Source organism: Procambarus clarkii, chromosome 86 (genome assembly GCF_040958095.1).
Source record: "Procambarus clarkii isolate CNS0578487 chromosome 86, FALCON_Pclarkii_2.0, whole genome shotgun sequence".
Classification (NCBI taxonomy): domain Eukaryota; kingdom Metazoa; phylum Arthropoda; class Malacostraca; order Decapoda; family Cambaridae; genus Procambarus; species Procambarus clarkii.
Genome location: NC_091235.1, coordinates 8,065,923 through 8,090,177, shown reverse-complemented (window position 1 = coordinate 8,090,177; position 24,255 = coordinate 8,065,923). Strand labels below are relative to the sequence as shown.

At 40.9% G+C, this 24,255-nt stretch overlaps 1 protein-coding gene across 18 annotated transcripts in view; it reads right to left on the bottom strand.

The window, feature by feature from the left end:
- The window catches only part of sls (sallimus), a 601,134-nt gene that overhangs the window by 357,392 nt on the left and 219,487 nt on the right, over positions 1-24,255 (bottom strand). For 17 of the 18 annotated variants that reach the window (XM_069317090.1, XM_069317072.1, XM_069317078.1 and 14 more), the window contains exons 33-39: positions 23,444-23,485; positions 12,316-12,554; positions 12,127-12,192; positions 7,460-7,655; positions 5,899-6,090; positions 4,187-4,387; positions 2,042-2,196 (exon numbers count right to left, since the gene is read on the bottom strand). In XM_069317090.1, the coding sequence (XP_069173191.1) occupies positions 2,042-2,196; positions 4,187-4,387; positions 5,899-6,090; positions 7,460-7,655; positions 12,127-12,192; positions 12,316-12,554; positions 23,444-23,485 (1,091 nt within the window). The remainder of the gene's footprint in view (positions 1-2,041; positions 2,197-4,186; positions 4,388-5,898; positions 6,091-7,459; positions 7,656-12,126; positions 12,193-12,315; positions 12,555-23,443; positions 23,486-24,255) is intronic. The other variant, XM_069317075.1, reaches the window with a different exon arrangement.

Here is a 24,255-nt window from a genome sequence, read left to right as displayed (position 1 = left end):
ATGCCACACCGATTCACGCATTTCCTAACGCCTGTAAATCTGACTCTTCTGCTATCATGCCTATGACTATTTCTTGTATTCATTATCACCTGCAGCGATTGTTCATCCATGTGTCTAATATTATTTATAAAATATATTACTTCATCCATATATCTTGTTTACAAAGCATTTTCTTTTGAAATATAGTAATGATGACTACATTAACCACAACATTTTCAGTCATAGTTCTTTATATAAATACTGGATATGATGTGATTTACAAAACATCTTCTCAGCCCCATACTTCCTGTACTGTGCTTCAAGCACTCCTCCACTTTCACAATTCTGTCCAACAAGTTTCATCAGAAGTCTATTCAATATTTACAATGATAAATCAATGGGAGGTTAGAATAATTGTCTTTTATACTTATCATAAAACATTAACTGTCCCTCATCCTTTGCCATCATTTTACTTTCATGTCATCTGTTTTTGCTTTCAAGAATTTATATGATATATGCAAAGCAGTGGATGTGTGTGTGTGTGTGTGCCTGATTATCACTTTTCTCACACACATTGTGAAACCATTCATTAGTTATTTATTTTCAATATTACATCTTCCTGGGTTGACCCTCAGCAGCTTCCCAGTGCATTGTTTCAGTATCCCAGAGAAGACCACAAAACGACTAAGTTTCTGGACTTGCTCTGGCCTACAGATCACCAGGACCGGAATCTGGTGTACTCATAGAGATGAGGGAAACATGCAGATCTGAGATCAACCTCATACATGAGTAAAACTACCCAGAAATTACAGATGGAAACAATTTTTTTCTTGATTTAAGAGTGAAGACATAAACAAAGGTAATAATAATTTGCCTCGTGCCAATAAACCATATGCTAGTATGCAAGCAAACCACCAAATGGCAGCTCAGGTCATCCAAGGGGTCAATCTACCTGCCTGCCTCATTCACGTGCTTGATACCAACAGCTAAACATCTACTCTGCATGAATTGACATTGTTTTGAGCCAAGTGGGGGTTAGCATATTGTGGGAAATTTCTATTCTCTCTTTCCGAATGGTTCTGCAGTGATGCTCGTGCGAAGACCCCCACTCCATTGGAGTTGACAGGTCACGGTGATCCAGGCTGGATTTGTGCTTAGACTCTGGGGAAGCAGAGCTTGCATAGGAAAATGACTGAATGACCAGCTCAGAGAAGTGTATTTCGTTATATAGTATTCATTCCCCGGCTTGGCGCCTTCTTTTGATAATTACTTACTATACTGTACTCGATACTTTATGGAGTATTTATATCTTCTGGTCTTGATTTTTCAAGTAATCCATATTGTCTTTAATTGTATTGAAATTCAAAGGCATTCTTTGTTACCTTTTATCTTGATTGTTTAGCAAATCACATTTAACTCGTTTTCTCTTATAAGAATGAATTATGCAAGTTATCTACACATTAAGAATTTGTAACAAATGTCTACACCAAGAATTTTTCGTGGTTCGTGATACATCAAATTTGTATATACTGTATTATACCTTCATTCATTTTATTTCCAGTATTATGTGAATTTATTTGTAACATTTATGCTTTTTGTGTAATAATTCCAGAATTTATTCATACAGCTTGCACTATGTGAGAAAGTTATGCATTGAGTGAAGTGAGTAAAAGATTATCCATCACCATACTGTATGTACATTGACTGTAGTCTTATAGTTAAACCAGGCAGTACATGGCAAGACTTGCAATGAGTACTGTTCATTATGTTCCTCAAAAGTAACTTAATAAAAACTCAAAAGGGGAAAGGGGGGACAATACCTCCCAACTGTCTTGCACACATGATGGAGCTTTGGAAGCAAAGACAATACAAAAATTAAAAAGGTTTTGCTTACATAGAACTGCATCAGTGGCAGCAAAATTGACTGAGGATTTACACTCAAAACTATAATAGATACTGTCCAATGCTCATTGTCTAAATCGCTGCCATGTCCATACCAAATTGTCAATACTTTGAGATAAGTACGAAGTAAATTTGTTAAACACCATGACCAGTCACATACCTTAGCTTCATCAGTTACATCTGTGAACAGCATTCTGTGTGTGGGAGGAGCCTTATCAAGAATTAGCTGAGTTACCATGACATCAGCCAAAGACTCGGCACGACCAGCGGGATTGGATGCAATAACACCATACCTTCCAGAATCTCCTGGCTCGGCTGCAAATTTTAAAATACAGTAAATTTAACAATTTTAGTAACTATATAAAAAATAATGTTACTACAATAATTACTACTATATAACTAAAAAAAGTGGGCAAGTAATATGAATTCCTTACAACGATGAATATGAATTCCACTGATACAATTTCCCATTGATGGGGAAAGAAAGCCTTTTAAGCTTAATAAGGTTCCTGTAGTCAGTAACTGGCCATTCTACTCTAAGATGTATACAAAGGCAACCAAGTAACCCCCTGGTACCTATTTACTGCTGACTAAACAGAGGCTTCATATGTAAGGAAATGTGCTCAAACATCTTGCCCTGCCTGGGAACCAAACCCAGGACCAATCAGCTGAAATTTAATAGCAGTATGATAGCAGCGTGCTATTGCCCATAACTTGAAAAGACCACTGTGAATACTAATTTTTTCATGAGTTATGTATATTTCAATTTAGTGTGCTTATGCCAGCATTTTACAACACAATACCAGTACAGTACAGTACTGATTGCAATCCAGGTTTGAATCAGATATAGTAAGTACTGTATTCACCACAACTACATGAATACAATTAGGTGAATACAGTACTGTACTATAATATACCTGATTCAAACCTGGATTGCAATGTACATAGAATTTTAAGAAACTTTTGATAAACTACTACATGACAGATTGGCTCCGAAATTACAAGCATAATGAATCATTAAATATTATCTGAATGGATAAAACAATAGTTAAATTAGATAAAGAAGAGAGCTGTCCAAAATGAAATGAGCAGAGTGTAGTAAGGAACCATTTTATGCCCAACTTATTTTGCATTACAGTACTACATTCAAGTATGTATACTTCAATAACACTGATGATAATAATATCCCAAACTACATCATCAAATTTATTGATAATACAAAGATTTACAGAAAATGGGAAGTGGATATGATATTGCAGCCTTGCAAAATTTTCTGCAAGGAAAATTACCATTTTGACAAATGGTCAAAAAATTGGCAAATGCTCTTTAATACTAAATACTTGAACTAACATGTAGGATATAACAGTTCACGTTGTAATTAATGTACTGACGGCATGGCATTGCAATGGAATGAAACAGAGAAGGCTGTTGCTGTAATAATCCACCAGCCATTAAAAGCTTCTCAGAAAGTTAAAAAAAATCTAAGAATAATACAAAACCTTTGACTCAAAAGACAGTTAAGAGATTATACAACTGCACAAATTATTTTGTCTTCCTACTGTGGAAACCATGAAAACTTCATGTATAAAACACATTATTTATATGGAAAAAGTTTATCAATGATTAAAATGTTTCCTGAATGAAGTCAATTTTCATACCAAGAAAGGTATGAGGATATAGAAGGACTGGTTCCAAATCTGCATACAGAAATCACTCCACATGAGACCAGAAGGCATGGCAGCATGTGCAAAATAGCCCTACTGAAAAGTAGAAGGCCCGAGAGTTTTTAACACTTTACCTACACATACTGGGCATAGCAAGCCGACCTCTCGCAGTGTTAAAATAAAAGAAGATGACAATCACCTTCAGAGGATACTTGATCAATCAGGCTGTGAGCAGCCACATCAAGCAGCCTGGAAGATCAAACCAGCAACCATGAGACCTGGTCAGAGACTGGGCCATGGAGAAATTGATCCCAGAACCTTTAACAACAGTTTCAAGCTCAACACACCTTAATTTAAGACAGATCACAGGAGATGCGCTTCACTTACCGGGTAATAAATTCAAGGGACCACCTACCTGCCAAAGCTGTATAGACCAAGATATTGCTGCAGTTCATAATACTGTACAGCTTGAAAACTATTGTAAAGAATGGAAATCTTCCACAAGCCACAGATTTCTAATTTACATGTTTATATCCTGTATTATATTATATCCACAGCCTCTGAACATGGTGGACATTAGGCAAATCACATAAACAAAATTATAATAAATTACAAAAGAAAAAAAAACACAGAATATTTACCTTGTTGAATTATTAGCAAGTGCCTAGTACCCTCTGATTTCAAAGCAATATGTTCATTGGCACTAAGTGGTTGGCCATCCTTTGTCCATGACACTTGTGGTGAAGGGGTACCAGTAACATCAATCTCTAAATGGAGACGTTCATTCACACCCACCACAGCAGGCTGCAGCCTTTTTGAAATCACAGGTGGAAACTGAGTCTCTGTATAAAAAAAGGTGATATAAAATAAAATTACTGTATGTAGTAATGGTTAAAAAATACTATTTAATAACAAATAAATTTGTTTGGTTAATCTGCAGAGCCTTTCCATCTTAGTAAGTATTGTACTATTTCAATAACAGTATCTGTGCATATAGATAACCACTGTAAACTACATCAAACCCATCATCACCAGCCAAGAAGCAGTAATCAGAACAACAACAACTGATTTCTTCAAACTACAAATAACTCCCTTTGTTCAAACCCACTGAACATAATTAACACAACCATTGTCTTGTGATCATTTTAATTACAAAGGCCTATACTCAAATACTAACGCAGATGTCAAACTCTTCTGGAAGGGATATAACAAAAGCCATGAACACAGCATAAGATATAGGTACTCTCTCACCTACTTTGGGTTTGACTATGTCAATGTACCATCCAAATAAAGACCTAAAATATGGAATATTCTTCCTAATTATGTAAAGTATTGCATCTGCAAAAGTGCCAGACCACCCAGGCAATGGTGGGTATGTGGGCCTGCGGGCCGATCCCAGCAACCGCCTGTTGGACCAAGCTCTCACATGTCAAGCCTGGTCCCAGGCCAGGCTTGGGAAGTAAAAGAACTCCCAAAAACTCATCCAGGTACATCATATACATTAATCAAATGAAATACAAAGGAATGAATTTCTTCACTGTAGTACCCCATCTTGTTATTGTTCTCCTAAATCTAATCTGAAGTATTAACCTACTAATTCACATATGACTATTTCTAAATATAACTCCATCAGAATGTATTATCATAACCTTAACTTCGTAATACTGTTATATAATTAACACTAAAATCTTAACATTAATATATGCCTAGATGCTAATTATAATATATCAGTTACTTTCAAGTACTTTGTTTAAGATTGATGTTGGTACTTTTAGCTTCAAAATCATTGTAAATTTTCCATGTACTGTATACCACAATTATTATGTTAGCCTTAAGACTTCCTCAAAATATTACGTATACTATATCATTGGCTTTTGTGAGATTTTACCTAACTTATTACTTTATCCATATCAATTAAGCTATCCAGTTCTAATATGAATATATTAGCACAATTTTTTTTTACAAAACCAACTATACCATCTTCCCAAATAAAGAATATAATCATTATTATACAACACTTTGTAGCAAGGAAAAGGTCATCTTAGCTTGGACATTAATGAAAAGATGGAAGAGGAGGAGTAATGGGAGAAGGAAGAGGAGTAATGGGAGGAGGAAGAGGAGTAATGGGAGGAGGAAGAGGAGTAAGGGGGAGGAAGAAGAGTAGGAGGAGGAGGAGGGGGAGGAGGAATATGAGTAAGAGGAGTAGGGAGAGGAGGAAGAGGAGTAGGGGGAGGAGGAAGTAGGAGGCAGTGATGATATTGAGACAGAAAAGATTCAAATGTTTACCATATAAATTGTTCACGTAAGAAAAGCACACGCTAATGCAACACATGAACCAAAACATGGCACTTACTCTTAACGATGACATCACAGGTACATTGAGCCGAGCCAGTTTCGTTCTCTATGAGACAGGTGTAGTGTCCAGAATGCTTCTGGCTCACTCTTGGAATGATCACAGTTGTCTTGTTAAGGTGTGTCTTCACTTGAGCTTCATTGCTAAGTGGTCCACCGTTATGGGTCCAGGTCACTACTGGGTCTGGGTGACCTTTTAATGAAAATGTTAAATTAAGAAACAATGTGCAGTGGCACCTCCCAAATCCACACAACCATAGTATAATAAATTCCAGTAAATAATGGACCAATTTTGCTACTGGATCACAGATCTAAAATTCAGAATTTTTAGAGTTAACATCCGGATTTTCAATTCATCAGAACAAGATAGCAATTTTCAGCAGATTCTTATAGTTGATGCCCATCATACGACAAGATGAAATTATAATTTTGCTTAGTAAAATTTACCAACACTGCTGAGATTTTAATGATTTTACAAAATTTTCCTTGTCAGGGATAGGAAGCCTGTAATATGGCTTATTGAAGTCCTTATTGGCCAGCTTCCAACCTTTTCCAGGATGCACCCCACAACAATTGCCTAACTTCTGGGTATACATTTCATTGCAAAGTTAACAGAAGCATTAAGTGAAAGGAAATGTTCGGATTTCTGTTCTGTCCAGGAAATGAACCCAGGTCTCTGAATTGTGAGCCGAGGATGTAGACCACTGTGCTGCAGGACCCTTATGTAGGTTCACGTATGAACCCCGGAGGTGGTGGTGAAGGAATGTTATCGAGCATAATGTAGTTAAAACAAAATCTCTAGTCTTCATTTTGAGTTTGTCGTGAATCTAGTCTTCATTTCGAGTTTGTCGTGAATCATTTGCTATTAGAACATTTCAAAATACAATATTCAGATATAAGTAGCAGAAAAGGGGCAATGTTTTGAAAATCCTAAATTTCTCACAAATTTAGCTTTGGTTTATAATGACAATCCTGATTTTAGAGGTGCCACTGTATTTAGGGATTATAAACCTACCTGAAAACAAAAGTGATTAAATTAAATCAAATATAACCCTATAATTTCTTATGCAAAAAAAGTACTATGACTTTTGTAAGAACCATAGAATCAAAGAAAAATTTACATTATATGGTTTATATTATATACTTTTCATATTTTAATATTTTTTAGTGTATATTTAAGGAGTTCAAGACATTTGTATAGCTTCATGCTATACTCTGGTCTCGTAGTACAGTTACCTCCAGTCTCGACTCGCAATCAGGGATCCCGATAGGGACAGAACTGGCTGGGCACATTTCCTTTCACCTAATGCCTCTGTTTACCTAGCAGTAAATAGATACTGTACCTGGGAGTTCAACAACTGTTGTAGAGTTGCTTCCTGGGAAGAGTCAGTAATTCACCTTACGGAAAATTTAATACAAGACTAAAGTACTGCATATATACACACACAGGCTTCCTTTCTCCAACAAAAATGTAATAATTATCATATAGTACGTGTTATAGGATATTTTAGCACCAATGTTCAATGGCTGGCAATTTTACCTTTCAGTAATTGAAAACTTACCATCAATGAGACATTCCAATATGATTTGGTCACCTTCCTTGGTAATGACACCTTGAAGAGGAGCAACAAATCTTGCTGGCATTGACTTCTTCTTAGATATAACTATTTTCTTGGCAGGAGGCAAGATTGCAGTAGTGCCAGAATCTTGGCTGATGTGATGAGTGATTACTTCCCCTTCCCTTTTTACCAGACTCATCTGAAAACATTGTTTAATAAATGTAAGAATGAAGCATTAAGTGTAATGAAAAACCCTTACTAGGTTGCACCAAGAAAGGCCATTTACTTAAATTTAATTGAGCAAGATTAAATTATACTTCATGATAACACTTTGAATCCAAGTCTGGGATTGTATAAAATTTATAGTTTTGGTCAATAAAATACCTACTAATTTCCAGGGGCACAATATCATTGGGGTGATGGAGAAGAATGATGTAATATGATGTGTAGTTTGATGGGGGGGGGGGGGGGTGTGTGTGTGTGTGTGTGTGTGTGTGTGTGTGTGTGTGTGTGTGTGTGTGTGTGTGTGTGTGTGTGTGTGTAATTACCTAAGTGTAATTACCTAAGTGTAGTTACAGGATGAGAGCTACGCTCGTGGTGTCCCGTCTTCCCAGCACTCTTTGTCATATAACGCTTTGAAACTACTGACGGTCTTGGCCTCCACCACCTTCTCACTTAACTTGTTCCAACCGTCTACCACTCTATTTGCGAAGGTGAATTTTCTTATATTTCTTCGGCATCTGTGTTTAGCTAGTTTAAATCTATGACCTCTTGTTCTTGAAGTGCCAGGTCTCAGGAAATCTTCCCTATCGATTTTATCAATTCCTGTTACTATTTTGTATGTAGTGATCATATCACCTCTTTTTCTTCTGTCTTCTAGTTTTGGCATGTTTAATGCTTCCAACCTCTCCTCGTAGCTCTTGCCCTTCAGTTCTGGGAGCCACTTCGTAGCATGTCTTTGCACCTTTTCCAGTTTGTTGATGTGCTTCTTAAGATATGGGCACCACACAACAACTGCATATTCTAGCTTTGGCCTAACAAAAGTCATGAACAATTTCTTTAGTATATCGCCATCCATGTATTTAAATGCAATTCTGAAGTTAGAAAGCATCGCATAGGCTCCTTGCACAATATTCTTTATGTGGTCCTCAGGGGATAGTTTTCTATCTAGAACCACCCCTAGATCTCTTTCTTTATCAGAATTCTTTAAAGATTTCTCACATAATATATAGGTTGTATGGGGTCTTTGTTCTCCTATTCCACATTCCATAACATGACATTTATTAACATTAAATTCCATTTGCCAGGTGGTGCTCCATATACTTATTTTGTCCAGGTCTTCTTGAAGGGCATGACAATCATCTAAATTTCTTATCCTTCCTATTATCTTAGCATCATCAGCAAACATGTTCATATAATTCTGTATACCAACTGGTAGATCATTTATGTACACTATAAACATCACTGGTGCAAGAACTGAACCCTGTGGTACTCCACTTGTGACATTTCTCCATTCCGATACATTGCCTCTGATTACTGCCCTCATTTTTCTATCAGTCAGAAAATTTTTCATCCATGATAGAAGCTTACCTGTCACCCCTCCAATATTTTCCAGTTTCCAGAACAACCTCTTATGTGGAACTCTGTCGAAAGCCTTTTTTAGGTCCAGATAGATGCAGTCAACCCAACCATCTCTTTCCTGTAATATCTCTGTGGCTCGATCATAGAAACTGAGTAAATTCGATACACAGGATCTTCCAGATCGAAAACCATACTGTCTGTCTGATATTATATCATTTCTCTCCAGGTGTTCTACCCATTTAGTTTTGATTAGCTTTTCCAATACTTTCACTATTACACTTGTCAATGATACAGGTCTATAATTGATGGGGTCTTCCCTGCTGCCACTTTTGTAGATTGGAACTATGTTAGCCTGTTTCCACACGTCTGCTACGATTCCTGTACACAGGGATGCCTGAAAGATCAGGTGAAGTGGAATGCTGAGCTCAGATGCACATTCTCTCAGAACCCATGGTGAAACGCCATCTGGGCCAGCTGCTTTGTTCTTCCCGAGCTCCTTTAGCATATTTTCCACTTTATCTCTAGACACCTCTATCCACTCTATGTTGTTCTCTGGAATTCTTATTGTGTCTGGTTCTCTGAAGATTTCATTTTGTACAAACACACTTTGGAACTTTTCATTTAATGTTTCACACATTTCCTTTTCATTTTCCGTATCTGTTTCCCCATTTTCAACCTCTGGATATTATCCTTTACCTGCAATTTGTTGTTTATATATTTGGGGGGGGGGGGGGGGGGGGGGGGGGAAGAGAGAGAGGAGAGAGAGAGAGAGAGAGAGAGAGAGAGAGAGAGAGAGAGAGAGGAGAGAGAGAGAGAGAGAGAGAGAGAGAGAGAGAGAGAGAGAGAGAGAGAGAGAGAGAGAGAGAGAGAGAGAGAGAGAGAGAGAGAGAGAGAGAGAGAGAGAGAGAGAGAGAGAGAGAGAGAGAGAGAGAGAGAGAGAGAGAGAGAGAGAGAGAGAGAGAGAGAGAGAGAGAGAGAGAGAGAGAGAGAGAGAGAGAGAGAGAGAGAGAGAGAGAGAGAGAGAGAGAGAGAGAGAGAGAGAGAGAGAGAGAGAGAGAGAGAGAGAGAGAGAGAGAGAGAGAGAGAGAGAGAGAGAGAGAGAGAGAGAGAGAGAGAGAGAGAGAGAGAGAGAGAGAGAGAGAGAGAGAGAGAGAGAGAGAGAGAGAGAGAGAGAGAGAGAGAGAGAGAGAGAGAGAGAGAGAGAGAGAGAGAGAGAGAGAGAGAGAGAGAGAGAGAGAGAGAGAGAGAGAGAGAGAGAGAGAGAGAGAGAGAGAGAGAGAGAGAGAGAGAGAGAGAGAGAGAGAGAGAGAGAGAGAGAGAGAGAGAGAGAGAGAGAGAGAGAGAGAGAGAGAGAGAGAGAGAGAGAGAGAGAGAGAGAGAGAGAGAGAGAGAGAGAGGAGAGAGAGAGAGAGAGAGAGAGAGAGAGAGAGAGAGAGAGAGAGAGAGAGAGAGAGAGAGAGAGAGAGAGAGGAGAGAGAGAGAGAGAGAGAGAGAGAGAGAGAGAGAGAGAGAGAGAGAGAGAGAGAGAGAGAGAGAGAGAGAGAGAGAGAGAGAGAGAGAGAGAGAGAGAGAGAGAGAGAGAGAGAGAGGAGAGAGAGAGAGAGAGAGAGAGAGAGAGAGAGAGAGAGAGAGAGAGAGAGAGAGAGAGAGAGAGAGAGAGAGAGAGAGAGAGAGAGAGAGAGAGAGAGAGAGAGAGAGAGAGAGAGGAGAGAGAGAGAGAGAGAGAGAGAGAGAGAGAGAGAGAGAGAGAGAGAGAGAGAGAGAGAGAGAGAGAGAGAGAGAGAGAGAGAGAGAGAGAGAGAGAGAGAGAGAGAGAGAGAGAGAGAGAGAGAGAGAGAGAGAGAGAGAGAGAGAGAGAGAGAGAGAGAGAGAGAGAGAGAGAGAGAGAGAGAGAGAGAGAGAGAGAGAGAGAGAGAGAGAGAGAGAGAGAGAGAGAGAGAGAGAGAGAGAGAGAGAGAGAGAGAGAGAGAGAGAGAGAGAGAGAGAGAGAGAGAGAGAGAGAGAGAGAGAGAGAGAGAGAGAGAGAGAGAGAGAGAGAGAGAGAGAGAGAGAGAGAGAGAGAGAGAGAGAGAGAGAGAGAGAGAGAGAGAGAGAGAGAGAGAGAGAGAGAGAGAGAGAGAGAGAGAGAGAGAGAGAGAGAGAGAGAGAGAGAGAGAGAGAGAGAGAGAGAGAGAGAGAGAGAGAGAGAGAGAGAGAGAGAGAGAGAGAGAGAGAGAGAGAGAGAGAGAGAGAGAGAGAGAGAGAGAGAGATATTATGTAGTGATGGTGGTGTTGGTTTGGAAAGTGTTACTGTGTGAATACTTATTTTAATATTTAGGGGATTTGGTTGTAATTACTTAAGTGTAATTACCTAACTGTAGTTACAGGCTGAGAGCTACGTTTGTGGTGTCCCGTCTTTCCAGAATTCGGTCATATAATGCTTTGAAACTACTGTACTGACTGTTTTAGCCCCCACCACCTTCTCACTTAACTTGTTCCAACCGTCTACCACTCTGTGCGCGATAGTGAATTTTCTTATATTTCTTCAGCTGCTCTTTTTCGTCAGTTTAAATCTATGACCTCTCATTCTTAAAGTTCCAGGTCTCATTGATTCCCATTACAAATTTGTATGTAGCGATCATATCATCTCTTTTACTTGGTGTGTGTGTGTGTTATTTTATTTAGTTTTAAGTATTACACCCCTCCCCCACATTAATCTTATACAGGGTGTATACTGTATTATTACCCTAATTATTTTTACATTTTACCTGAAAGGTTCTGCATATTAGTGGCTTAATGTATTGTACTTTTCTTACTTTTAAATTCTCCACTGTTCATGTATTATCTACATAGGTACTTTTGCATAAATAAAATTATGTATTATCATTGTTATTAATATTATTATTATTATTATTATTATATAGTATCATATGTAGTTTACAAATTTTAAAACAAAAAATATTTAAGAATTATGGGGATTTTATATTCTATGGTCAGGCAAGGAATGGTAAAGACAACAGTAGTCTACTCTAAGATTAATCTTTATGTTTAGTAACCCGTTAAAAGATCATCCTGTTAAAATATTTAAATGTCATGAACAAGTTTCTAACCTTATCACTGACTATTGGTGGGGCACCTCCCTCCTGCCTCATCTCTTGCAAGTGGGCACCATGGACCTGCCAGATACACATTAACTTAAAACAAAAATACAGGTATAATTCTCATTACAAATCTCAAATGATAGCAAATCTACCAGAATATCAATCAACTTGTATTAGTGAAAAATGTCAAGTTGTCACCTCAACAGTTGGCTGGCCTGTAGCTGTCTTCACATGAGAAGTGGAAGTGGCAGACATGCTGTGCTTCTTCTCATCAGCAGCACCATCAGAGGAGACCACTTTTGTGACATGACTAGTCTCCATGATGGTGCTTTTCTGGAACATGGTGGTAGATGACGAGCTGGAGGTAACATGGCTCTCCTCCCTCGTTGTTTGATGTACCACAGGCATGATTGATGGAACTTCAGACACTGGAGGTTCTGCAGGAAACAAAACGTATATTTTATCATTTTTGCATGGTCAATTGTAATTTTCCTTGTGCGATTGCAGTATCAGAAAATCCTCCTCTTGTATAAATGTAGCAATTCCACTTCACTTGATAAACACTAATTAAGAAAGTGTACTGTATTCAGGACTTTTTAGACTTGCTTGTCTGCATTACACTTTATTTTTTTGCAGATTGTCTACTGTATTTGATTACCCTTTGGCCACCTGGAAAAGCAGTGCACTCCTAGCCCAGCTACTCTCAGCATTAATACAAGTCACATCTCAAGAGAGATACTGTATGAAATAGAGACAAACAGAACATGCACAAATACATGATGGCATTCACACACATGCCCATGAGATGGAGCTCATTTCTTGCAAACATTGACTAAATTTAGCATCCAGTTTGTAAGACAGACAGACAGACAGACAGACAGACAGACAGACAGACAGACAGACAGACAGACAGACAGACAGACAGACAGACACACACTGTCCGATTGGCAGAGTTTCTTTCACCCTATGCCCCTGTTACCGAGCAGTAAATAGGTACCTGGGAGTCAGCTGTCACAGGCTGTTTCAAGGGGTGTGTGTGTGGTGTGGAGAAAAAAAAAGTAGTAGTAGTAGTAGTAGAAACAGTTGATTGACAGTTGAGAGGCGGACTGAAAGAGCAGAGCTCAACCCCACTAGCACAACTAGGTGAAACTAAGTGAATACACACACACACACAACAGGTCTGTTGTGAGGTCTTCACAACAGAACAAAGTGAGGTCACTGTGCTAGGAGAAAGGGAAGTAAACCAGGCGGCCTTGGAAGAGTTTGAAATTATGAGAGAGGAGGTCAAGAGACACCTGCTGGACCTGGATGTTAGAAAGGCTGTTGGTCCAGACGGGATCTCGCCATGGGTACTGAAAGAGTGTGCAGAGGCACTTTGCTTGCCACTCTCCATAGTGTATAGTAGGTCACTGGAGACGGGAGACCTACCAGAAATATGGAAGACGGCGAATGTGCTCCCAATATACAAAAAGAGCGACAGGCAAGAGGCACTGAACTACAGACCAGTGTCCTTAACTTGTATACCATGCAAGGTGATGGAGAAGATCGTGAGAAAAAACCTGGTAGCACATCTGGAGAGAAGGGACTTCGTGGCAAATCGACAACATGGGTTCAGGGAGGGTAAATCTTGCCTGACTGGCTTAATAGAATTCTATGACCAGGTAACACAGATTAAACAAGAAAGAGAGGGCTGGGCGGACTGCATTTTCTTGGATTGTCGGAAAGCCTTTGACACAGTACCGCATAAGAGGCTGGTACATAAGCTGGAGAGACAGGCAGGTGTAGCTGGTAAGGTGCTCCAGTGGATAAGGGAGTACCTAAGCAATAGGAAGCAGAGAGTTACGGTGAGGGGTGAGACCTCCGACTGGCGTGAAGTCACCAGTGGAGTCCCACAGGGCTCTGTACTCGGTCCTATCTTGTTTCTGATATATGTAAATGATCTCCCGGAGGGTATAGATTCATTTCTCTCAATGTTTGCGGATGATGCCAAAATTATGAGAAGGATTAAGACAGAAGAGGACTGTTTGAGGCTTCAAGAAGACCTAGACAAACTGCAGGAATGGTCGAACAAGTGGTTGTTAGAGTTTAACCCAACCAAATGTAATATAATGAAGATAGGTGCAGGGAGCAGGAGGCCAAATACGAGGTATTATCTGGGAGAGGAAATTCTTCAGGAGTCAGAGAAAGAAAAAGACTTGGGAGTTGATATCACGCCAGACCTGTCTCCTGCAGCAAATATCAAGAGGATAACATCAGCGGCATATGCCAGGCTGGCCAACATACGAACGGCATTCAGAAATTTGTGTAAAGAATCATTCAGAACTTTGTATACCACATATGTCAGGCCAATCCTGGAGTATGCAGCCCCAGCATGGAGTCCATATCTAGTCAAGCATAAGACTAAACTGGAAAAGGTTCGAAGGTTTGCCACCAGACTAGTACCCAAGCTGAGAAGTATGAGCTACAAGGAGAGACTACGGGAATTAAACCTCACATCGCTGGAAGACAGAAGAGTTTGGGGGGAGGACATGATCACCACATACAAGATTCTCAAAGGAATTGATAGGGTAGATAAGGATATGCTATTTAACACAAGGGGCACACACACTAGGGGACACTGGTGGAAATTGAGTGCCCAAATGAGCAACAGAGATATTAGAAAGAACTTTTTTAGTGTCAGAGTGGTTGACAAATGGAATGCATTAAGAAGTGATGTACTGGAGGTAGACTCCATACACAGTTTCAAGTGTAGATATGATAGAGCCCAGTAGGCTCAGGAACCTGTACACCAGCTGATTGACAGTTGAGAGGCGGGACCAAAGAGCCAGAGCTCAACCCCCACAAGCACAAATAGGTGAGTACACATACTGTGTGCCTCGCCTCGTTTGGGGGAAGAGGCCTCGCAGCTGAGTGGACAGCGCTCTGGGGTCGTAGTCTTAAGGGCCCGGATTCGATCCTCGGCAGAGGCAGAAACAAATAAGCAGAGTTTCTTTCACCATGATGCACCTGTTCACCTAGCCGTAAATAGGTACCTGGGAGTTAGGCAGCTATTGTGGGCTGCTTGTTGGGGATGTGTGTGTGTTAAGAGAGAAATATATGTAGTAGACATAAGACGAAAAATAAATTGGTTAGTAAGACGGGGTCCAAGAGCTAATAGCTCAATTCTACGGGCACAAATAGTAAATAAACGCACACACACACACACACATATATATTATATATTATATATATATATATATATATATATATATATATATATATATATATATATATATATATATATATATATATATATATACACTTTAGGATTGTAATGAGGTTTTCCTAAGGTTAAACCTTAGCAGAGTAAACATGAATAGTTAAAAGTCAGAGTGGGAAACCTGTAAGTGGAGTGACCTTGGGCTCTGTCCTTGGACCTCCATCGTTTACAATACAGTACATATAAACGATTAAGAAACAAGACTGAACAGCATCATTTGCAAATTTGTCAACAATATAAATATTGAGTGGGAAATAAATTCAGAACAATGAGAATCACTATTATTAAAATTGCCAGACATCAGCTGAACAGTGTTGAAATTGCGAAATCAGAGTACCAAAGAACAAATGGGCAAAACCCACGAACGGGCAGCGAGGCACCGGGTGACAAGGATGCACTAAAAACTCACACAAGGGTCCCAAGAGGAACCTAGGAGGAACTCCACGACCACATGTAGCAAAAAATTATAAAGGCGCCATGTCGCTGCACACAAGAAGTCGCTTAAAACAGCGAGTGAGATGAAGATGAAGAAGAAGAAGATGAAGAAGAACACACACAGCACCGCTCCTGTGCCAGGTAAGTCCACTACGGCTCACCATAGCCCGTGCTACTTGGAACTTGTTCCCAGTAGCTGAATCTATAACAACAAAGATGAAACCAGTAGGGCATCGATGAAGTAAAGTGACGCCAGTGCAGGCGAGGTCCGGACCGTCTGAGCAGTGACAAAGGAACTGCTGTAGGGAAGAAGAGAGGCACCTATGCAAAACCGAACAACCAACTAGACTCAAGATAGACAGCCCATTTTCTTTGTGCACCATTCTGTAAATTATCCAACCTTTGAGCCCAACCGAAAATGTATGAACCCAAGCAATCAACCTAACAAGGCCGATAAAACATGTATATTTGTGAGCAAATGGGCGTTGATTATGGTAACATTACAAAATCGCGACATACTAGTTGAGAGGATGGGTTGATCTTAGGCTTCAAATGGCCAGCGCAGGTAAACTCAACCTCGCCAGAGCCTGGAGGTTCGCGCCCTCGCAAGTGTCTGCATGTTCGCGCCCTCGCAAGTGTCTGCATGTTCGCACCCTCGCAAGTGTCTGCATGTTCGCGCTCTCGCAAGTGTTTACATAGTCTTAACATGTCATTGTCTGCGTGGCCTCTGCCTCTTATGACCTGGTGTAGCTAATCCTATGAATGTGTTCATTACTGGAGCTCCATGATCGCAGTACCTATAACATGGGCTTCGAAACCACCGTAATGCAGTCTAGGTGGGAGTGACTTCCCATTGTTAACAGATGAGTGGACCATTGGGCTTTCACAAGCTTAGGCCTAAAAGGTATCCAGTTCCGATACCATTTGCATCATAAATTATGTATTAAATAATGCCTCCTCCGTGGCGATTTAAACTTTTAATTTACATCACAATAACGTGTAGTCTATTGAATGTTGTATGCACAATATCTACGAGTGTTTAGAGTCTGGCGGATTACGGTTTGGACTATCACCTCGATGTGTGTCTTCTAAACGCACGTAGCTTTGTTATGTAACCGTCTTCACTGACAGTTGTAGTCCACGGGGGTGATATGGATGGGAGAGAATAGCTCTCGACAGCTGAAGGATTAGATCACAGCTAAGAATATCTGAGGCAGGGCTGAGCTACCGTCATTCACGCACGCTGCCAACGCCTGCACAAGAAATGTTGCTTGAGACACCTATGCCCGAATATCCTCACAGCTGCTAATATGATGTGCAGTACCCTATATTAAGTGTTTGTTGCCGTGTGTTAGGAGTAATGGGCTTGTATATATTCCATATGCCTCATACATCACAGATTAAGAGGCAATTTTATTTATTTATTTATTTATTTATATATATATATACAAGAAGGTACATTGGGTTTGTGAGAATACATTGGATAGTACAGTATATACATTCTTGCAAAGCCACTAGTACGCACAGCGTTTCGGGCAAACGAACTATTCGTTTATAGTTCACTCAGTTGTCATTCACTCATACCCGATTCATAAATTATATGAATTTGACTGTATAACAAGCTCGGTTTTGGTTTGATTCAATTTCTAAGTTAACTTTGTATACTATAAATATTTTGCATGGTACACTTGTCTCTCAGGCATAGCAGGACAGGACGTGAAAGGTCACTCACTTGAGATAAGCCACTTGTCACATAGCGGTCAACATCAGCAAAAAATCGAATCGTGTCACTTATTAAGCAGTGTTTCCATTTTGTAGGACCAAGAGCGTCAAGGGAGCGAGGATCGAGCGTCGAGGATCGTTGGTCGAGGGAGCGAGTCGAAGTGATAAACTGGACGAGGCGGCTGGTCTGGGCTACACCCCTCCACCACCACGCTCCCAAACCATCCCCCACACACACCTGCCCCTCTCCCCTCACCTGCCCCATAAACCCCCTCTCCCCTTGCCTCTAACACCCACCCACGCTGCATATGTCTGGAGCCTCGCAGCACCCGCGGGGCGCCACCTCTGCCTTTGACATCCATGTTTGGCTATGCAAGCCCAACACTTAATTCCTCCATTAACCTCTCGCAGATTTTGAAGTTACAAAATAGTTCAACAAAAAATGCATGGCTGTTTTCCTGTTTAAGTGATATTATATATATATATATATATATATATATATATATATATATATATATATATATATATATATATATATAATGAATAACATAAAGCATGCGCAGACGTAGTCACAATAACGTAGCTGAAAGAGTTCACACTCAGCCCACACATCTGACACCCAACCCACACATCTGACACCCAACCCACACATCTGATACCCAGCCCACACATCTGATACCCAGCCCACACATCTGACACCCAGCCCACACATCTGACACCCAGCCCACACATCTGACACCCAGCCCACACATCTGACACCCAACCCACACAGCTGACACCCAGCCCACACATCTAACACCCAGCCCACACATCTAACACCCAGCCCACACATCTGACACCCAGCCCACACATCTGACACCCAGCCCACACATCTGACACCCAGCCCACACATCTGACACCCAACACACACATCTGACACCCAACACACACATCTGACACCCAACACACACATCTGACACCCAACACACACATCTGACACCCAGCCCACACATCTGACACCCAGCCCACACATCCGACACCCAGCCCACACATCTGACACCCAGCCCACACATCTGACACCCAGCCCACACATCCGACATTCGGTAGGCTACCATATTTCAATACCTATATACAATACTACCTCTTTCTTCTTTACATGTTGAAAACTAGACTGTTTTCAATGACTGAATCATTACAATAACTTTACTCTGATACATCTGGAAGAACGCTTTTTGTCCTACTGGTTTTGAGAGCCTAAAGGATGTGATCTAATCAAGCATCACTTGCTCACTATTGTGCAACAAATGCCAACGCGAACAAAACTTTCTGATATCTCGAGAAAGCTCAATATAAAGCAGCAGTTAAATTGTAAACAATATATGATCCTTGAATTTTATTATGAACGTGGCGCGTACAATATTTCCTTCACGCCATGTGTAGTAGGTGCAAGTAAGAATTGTTGTCATCAACATAGACAAAATATGCGACTAGTACTCGGCGCGTCTCCAGCCTCTGCCAACCACATGAATCATCCAGGTTGATCAGGGGGCTCACACAATAATTCAGTACTGCGATAGATACAGCAAGGAAAAAATGGTTAACGTCTGAGACTTTCACTTTTTCTAATTTCCTGCAAGAGGGTGTGAGGCGTTGGTGAGGCTATCACGCGATGGTAGCGATGCGGGGAATATGTCATCTCTCCAAGGAGTGAATTGATTTACATTTTGCAAAATGATTACAGAGAATATGCGGCAATACTCAAAATTAATAATGAGTTTTGGATTTTATTAGTAAAGAATTCCAATTCAAGCATTTTTCATAAACAGCATATTCACACGGGTTCTAGAGTCGGGTGGGCACCTAACCCCAAAATCTATGCTACCCCAAGACAAAAAAAATTATGTATTTTGACTTCCAATTAAGGTGTGCAGTACTTTGATAAACATATGCAAGAAATCTAAGGCTATATGCTTCAGTCTGAATATATATTTGCAACAATGTTTGGTCTCAACAATGTAAGGGCTTTTGATTTTAATTCAGAGGCTAATGCACTTCAAAATATTTATCTCAAATTTTACCGACTGCAGTATATGATCATCTAATGTAAAGAAGTAAATATTCTCACGTTTTTAACAATGCAAAACTTTACATTTCATATTTTAAGTGTCATTTTAGACAACGCCGGTCCTAAGCTATACGAATCCGAGCAGTGGGCAGCCAAGAACAAGAAGTTTGACCTCAGGAAGCTACAAACTTGAATATGATAGAGGGATGATAGGGAGTCAGGTATGGAAGGCACCAGGGGTGGGAGGGAGTCAGATGTAGGAGGCGCCAGGGGTGGGAGGGAGTCAGGTATGGAAGGCACCAGGGGTGGGAGGGAGTCAGGTATGGAAGGCACCAGGGGTGGGAGGGAGTCAGGTATGGAAGGCACCAGGGGTGGGAGGGAGTCAGATGTAGGAGGCGCCAGGAGAGCCCAGCTATATACACATCAGGCGGGGAGGCAGCCTAATGTTTACCTCGGCGGTCAACATTCTTACCCGCGGAGGCCTCGGCATCTTAACTAATTTATTAATAGTTCGCTCCACAAATCACTCGTAATCCTCCTTGGTGTGAGACTAATCGTAGCGGTGCACTTCAACCGCCAGAACCTCATTCAATTAACGAAATAATTAACGAGCTCACAAACAAGGTCTTCAGCCTCTCGTATGAGGATTTATCCAAAGCGTTGCGTTGTAATAATTTAAGACTTGTAGTTGTAACTGATCCAGACAAAAGCAAATATATCCAAATACTTCTACCGTCCCCGCGATACAATGGAAGCTCGAGACGTATAGCCTACTGCAGTCAAATCACAATACTCAATAACAATAATTCTCAACATTTACTTACAGTATCACTAGTCAATCTCCAAGTTCAGTTGCCACTGTACGTATCTATTACCTATTTCATAAACCTATTAAAATTATAATACAACTTTGAGCACACTGATTGCTCAAACAAATTAATCGTAAAAGTTTGATTGAATAATCTAATTTCTGTACAAAAAGAAATCACATTAGCGTGTGGTATCAATGAGAATCAGTAGGAGCTTCTACTAATGTTCTAATTTTGTGTTTTGATTTTAAGCTGATTTTTTTTGACATTTTCATTTCATATTGAATTTTGTAAGTGTTTGCTTGGAAGCATATTGTATGAATCTCGAAGACTAGTTACGTTTCTGACTGGCAAAAGACGTATTTCTCATCGCAAGTATTTTCTATACTAGTTGGGTATTTTACGGTAAGCAGGTGTGAACACCACTCATGCGCCTACGTGTAATTATTGCAGACCAACATCAAAACAAAAGACTGTCAGGCTCACAACGTGTCAGTCAAATACTGACTTAATTATTCTGCTCCGCTTCGTCTGCAAGCCTGCCTGCTTGTCTGATTGGGTGCCCACCTTCCTGCTTGGAAATATTCTTAGTGCTTTCTTGTTAATAAAATCTACACACACGTCAGTATGTCCACCTACAGTCAACAGGTTCGAGGCCACGACTGGAATGGTGCTTCGTTCGCTTTCATCCTGGAAACACACTACATCAACGTAGCCAAAACACCTTACTTAACCTTATCTCGACTTAAGTATACATAAATCCACATAATATTAATTTACATTTCAGAAAAAGATTATTCTTATGTTGCATGTAAGATTCATCCTGTCAGTTGGTTGTCTGCTGAATAGATCAAATGTCGTCTTGTTAAAAAAATAAGTCAGTATCTGGCTGGAAGAGGCATCGAAATATTGACATTTTACTGTCCTCTTTATATGTAACCAATCATTTCCTTCCACCAGTTCTTTAGTTGTCTTTGTACTCGTGAGTCCACGCTTACGTTTGTCATATTACTCCTAGTCGTGGTTCTCTGTAAATAATTACTTTCTTTATTTGCCATAGAAACTTGTTGATGCCTAGCACTTAGCTTTCCCTTCTTTCTTACCACTTCGGAAACTCGTTAATTTAATATATATTGCTTTAATGAATTAACACTCGCTTTGGCACCGTTTGGGGGAAGTAATATAATTTATGAAATGAAAAAAAAAAGAGTTCCTGAGGAATCCCTGAAGTCCGGAACGGAGTCTGAAAACTGAAATTGTCGACATGGCACTATGAGAAAATGATCACGACTGTGACGAACGCTGATCGAGTGAACTTGTAAAGTCCAGGGGCCACATTCACGAAGCAGTTACGCAAGCACTTACGAACCTGTACATCTTTTCACAATCTTTTGGTGGCATTGTTTACAAATGAAAACAGTTAATGAGCTCCGAAGCACCAGGAGGCTGTTTATAGCAATGACAACAGTTGATTGGGAAGTTTTCATGCTTGTAAACTGTTTAATAAATATAACCAAAGCCGACAAAGATTGAGGAAAGATGTACAGGTTGGTAAATGCTTGCGTAACTGCTTCGTGAATCTGGCCCCACCAATAAACAACTCTCTTGCTTGAAAGATCAACTCTTCCTCCCCCCCCCCCTCCCCCCCCCTCGGGAAAATAAAAATAATAATGGCAAAACGGCGGGAATTTGAAGATATTTAACAATACCTCACCGATGGTGATTTAGTGACCAAACATCAGAGAAAATACCATACTTAATAATAAACTTTCAAACACCCCAAGAGCTTACGGTCACTTCCGTCACACAGGCTCACTGTCACTTCCGTCACATAGGCTCACTGTTACTCCCGGCAGACAGTCTGTACCATCAACGCCAACATACAACATGCCTGGGAACAAATCTGGCGATCTACCGCCCATCAACTTGTCCAGCCGCAGGGTCGCGGCGTACCTCGCGGGCCCTGCGAAGTACCTCGCGGGCCCTGCGAAGTACCTCGCGGGCCCTGCGAAGTATCTCGCGGGTGCTGCGAAGTACTTCACTGGGGCTGCGAAGTACTTCGCGGGGGCTGCGAAGTACTTCGCGGGGGCTGCGAAATACCTCACGGGCACTGCAAAGTACCTCGAGGGGGCTGCGAAGTACCTCGAGGGGGCTGCGAAGTACCTCGACGGGCGTTGCGAAGTACCTCGACGGGCGTTGCGAAGTACCTCGCGGGCCCTGCGAAGTACCAGCCTCTGGCCGAAGTGAATCAATAGCTCCCATGAACGACACCGTCCAGGCTCTGCAGCGTGTGAAATAGTTTCTTCGGGGTATCTTCAGTGCAAGGACACATCTGCTCATACTTACGTGCACGACACACTACCTTAGGTGCCACAGAGGCGGAACAACTCACACGTGGGAGGAAAAAGTATCGCGGGCGAGGGCCAGGGTGGGGGGTATAATCGCGGGCATTTTACACACCATGCGCCTCAACACAACTCTGGGGGTATTGACAATTTAAAACCAACGAAAGGGAAGTGCATTTTACGAAACGCGGTGCATGACAATTAGCAGGTGCATAAGGGCGAGCAGGGGTAAGGCACGTAGGTTCACGTAGACAAGACAATGATTGTGACCACGTGCTGGGACACGAGTACATGACCACGTGCAGGGACACGAGTACGTGACCACGTGCAGGGACACGAGTACGTGACCACGTGCAGGGACACGAGTACGTGACCACGTGCAGGGACACGAGTACGTGACCACGTGCAGGGACACGAGTGCGTGACCACGTGCAGGGACACGAGTGCGTGACCACGTGCAGGGACACGAGTACGTGACCTCGTGCAGGGATACGAGTACGTGACCACGTGCAGGGACACGAGTACGTGACCACGTGCAGGGACACGAATGCGTGACCACGTGCAGGGACACGAGTACGTGACCACGTGCAGGGACACGAGTACGTGACCACGTGCAGGGACACGAGTACGTGACCACGTGCAGGGACACGAGTACGTGACCACGTGCAGGGACACGAGTACGTGACCTCGTGCAGAGACAAGTGCTTCCCACCTGTGCGGCCGGGTGGGCCCCGCCTCGGAGCCGCCATGGCACCTAAGTGAAAAATATATATCAATAATTCAACAAAATTTAGTCAATTTCATAGTCACGTGATATTTAAATGACCAACCAAACCCTAGTTAAATATAATGACTTGTCATATTGTAAATATATAATGTTCCAGGTAGATATATAATACCTTTATATCTAGATACATAAGATATAAATATATAATAGATATCTTTACCTAGATATATAATACCTTTAATTTGGTATTATTTCCGTCTTCTGTATTTCTCGTCTGTGTACTCACCTATTTGAGTGTGCATGATCGAGCTTTAGCTCTCTGACCTCGCCTTTCATTTGCCGGTTGTACAGCGCAATGTCTCCCCGACGTATTCCTATATTATATTTACTATTGCAATTATAGGAGTTGGCTTTTACAACATACTCGTATACTTTATTATATTTCCTACTAGTCTGTCGCTAAACAAAATTTTCATTTCTATTGGTATAGTTCATCTGTCTAAAATTCCCGTCCTCTTATTCCATTGGTATTAATTTTTTTAATTTCCTATTTTTTCACCTTATTAAGTCCCCCTCTAAGTATTTTATATATATATATATATATATATATATATATATATATATATATATATATATATATGCGAACAAGCCTGAATGGTCCCCAGGACTATATGCGAATAGTCCTGGGGTGTGAGTTTTCATTCATATATATATATATATATATATATATATATAACTGAAAACTCACACCCCAGAAGTGACTCGAACCCATACTCCCACAACTGGTATGTACAGGG